General features: G+C 40.3%; 1 protein-coding gene across 1 annotated transcript; it reads left to right on the top strand.

The window, feature by feature from the left end:
- The first annotated feature begins 413 nt into the window (after positions 1–413).
- On the top strand, positions 414–917 carry LOC110734765. The gene has a single exon (XM_021914913.1). It carries the CDS (start codon positions 414–416, stop codon positions 915–917), a length of 504 nt encoding a protein of 167 aa, XP_021770605.1.
- The last annotated feature ends 2,002 nt before the right edge of the window (positions 918–2,919 follow it).

Raw genomic sequence — 2,919 nt, 5'->3', positions numbered from 1 at the left:
CCCAAGAAGGATGGTAGAATAAGAATGTGTGTCGACTACAGGGATCTCAACAAGGCTAGCCCAAAGGACAATTTCCCTTTACCTCACATCGACATTTAGTAGATAACACATCCAATCACACACTTTTCTCCATTATGGATAGGTAGGCAAGCTACAACCAAATTCTCATGGCAGAAGAATACATGGAAAAGACCACCTTCATAACACCATAGGGCACTTACTGCTACATAGTGATGACATTCGGGTTGAAAAACGTGGGTGCCTTAAACCAAATAGTAGCAACTGCCTTACTTCATGACATGATGCGTAAGGAAATCGAGGTGTACGTGGACGATATGATTTTACAATATAAGGATCGCCCTTGTCATCAAATAGCCTTGAGAAAATTCTTCAAAAGGCTTCGCAAGTACAACATGAGGCTAAATCTTGCCAAGTGTGCATTTGGGGTTACCACAGGGAAACTTCTAGGCTATGTCATTATCTTTATAGGAATTGAAATAAACCGCACTAAAATCAAGGCTATCATGTCTATGCGACTGCCTAAGACCAAGAAGCAAATTCGAGGATTCATTGGCCTATTGCAATACATAATTAGGTTCATATCAAAACTCACCATGGCGTGTCAACCGATTTTGAAGAAACTCAAGAAGAATGTACTAGTGATATGGGACGATGAGTGTCAAGAAGCCTTTGATAAGATCAAAGCCTACCTTGCAAATCCTCTTTTACTGGTGCCAGGAATACCAAACATTCCTCTCCTTCTACAGTTGACAGTCACTAAAAAAACAATGGGGGCTATGCTCGCAAAAGAAGTTTCAAATGGAAAAGAGAATGCCATCTACTATTTAAGTAAAAAGATGCTCAAATATGAAGTTCGCTACACACCACTTGAAAAGTTTTGCCTCGCACTTGTGTAGGCCACAACGAAGTTAAGGCATTACAAGCTCGTTCACACAATCTATGTGGTATCGCAAATGGATCCTCTCAAGTATCTCTTTGAGAAATCCAAACTTAGTGGAAGAATATCGAGATGGATAGTCAACTTAGCTCAATTTGCCATAAGGTTCATGCCTAAAAAGTCCATCAAGGGATCCACCGTCTCTAATTTCTTGGTAGACTTTCTGATTAAAGACTCAACACCAGTGGAAGAAAATGACTTTCTGGACGAAGAATTAATGGTCACTAAGGACGACACTTGGACACTATACTTTGATGGTGTATCCAACCAAAAAGGATGTGGCGTAGGATTCTTATTAGTGTCACCCAAGGAAGAGTATGTCCCGATTTCAATAAAGCTTGACTTCGACGTTACCAACATTGCAGCAACGTATGAAACATGTGTGGTAGGCCTCGAAACAACATTGGCATTGGGAGTTAAGAAGCTTCGAATATTCGGAGACTCATCCCTTATCATAAACCAGATTTCCAAAAGGTGGAAAGTAAGGAGTGAAATTCTAGCTCCGTACCTAACCTACTTGCAGACCAGCTCGAAAAGGTAGAATACACATATCTACCAAGAGAGGAAAATCAATTTGTTGATGCCTTGGCAAGACTAGCCTCGATGGTTAGGGTTCCTAAGGAAGTTAAGCAAATGCCTCTAACTATATACAAAAGGCATAAGCCTGCTTATGTTAAAGCTCTTGAGGATGAAGAAGATCCAAGAAGATGAAGAAGAACCATGGTATACATACATTCTCAACTATGTCACCGAAGTAGAATATCCACCTAATGCTGACAAAAAAGCGAAAACGTGCCTTAAGACTCTTAGCCTCACAGTTTCTGCTCATAGAGGGTGAACTCCATAAAAGAGTACCTAAAGGTAGAGCTCTCCTATGCGTAGGCAAAAAGGAAGCTCAAAAGGCAATGAGAATTATCCATGAAGTAGCATATGGAACACACATGAATGGTAAGATGCTAGTCTAGAAGGTCATGCGCCAAGGCTATTACTGGACTACCATGAAAAGTGATTGCCAATTTGCAACATGTTCCACCTTCCCTCCTTTATACTTACACATCTCCATGCCCATTCTCAACTAGGGGAATAGATATCATTAGAAAGATTACTCTACCTGGATTAGGAGGCCATGAATACATCGTCGTTGTCATTGATTATTTCACCAAATGGGTTGAAGCGGCATCCTACGCAAAACTCACTACAAAGCATGTGACACTCTTCATCGAAAGGAACATCATATGTACATATGGAGTCCCGCATGAAATGATAAGTGACAATGGTACTCACTTTCAAGCAGAATGTGAAGACCTACTTGAAAATTATGGTATTCAACATCATCACTCTTCTCCATATAGACCTCAAGAAAATGGTGCAGTAGAAGCAACAAATAAAAATCTAAAGACAATCATCGAAAAGATGACAGAAAATTACAAAGATTGGCCTGACAACTCCACTTTTCTCTTTGGGGTTATCGCACGTCAACCCGCTCATGCACAGGAACTAAGTCGTTCTCCCTAGTCTATGGAATGGACGTCGTATAAACTGTAGAGCTAGCAATACCTTCCTTGCGCATAGCATTGGAAAGTAAACTTGATGAGGTTGAATGGACTAAAGCACGATATGAAGAGCTAGTTATACTCGATGAAAAACTACTAGAAGCGTAGTCCAATGCTACCAAAATCGCATGGCTAGAAACTTCAACAAAAAGGTTAAGACAAGAAACATCAAGGAAGGAGACTTGGTGTTGAAAGCTCTTAGAAAGAAGGTTCTAGACCCAAGGGAGAAGATTAGGCCTAATTGGTCTGGACCATATATAGTCAAAATCATCCTATCTAGAGGTTTAGTTAAGTTAACATATATGGACGGTAATGAATTCTCCAATATGGCAAATCATGACCAACTCAAGAAGTTCTACCCATGATGCAATGAGTTCCGTACTTAAGAGAGTTACGTATGGCCTGATT

The sequence above is a fragment of the Chenopodium quinoa genome, unplaced genomic scaffold, assembly GCF_001683475.1.
Source record: "Chenopodium quinoa cultivar QQ74 unplaced genomic scaffold, ASM168347v1, whole genome shotgun sequence".
Taxonomy (NCBI): Eukaryota; Viridiplantae; Streptophyta; class Magnoliopsida; order Caryophyllales; family Amaranthaceae; genus Chenopodium; species Chenopodium quinoa.
Note: the sequence above shows the minus strand (reverse complement) of the source record. Positions and strands in the feature narration are given on the sequence as shown.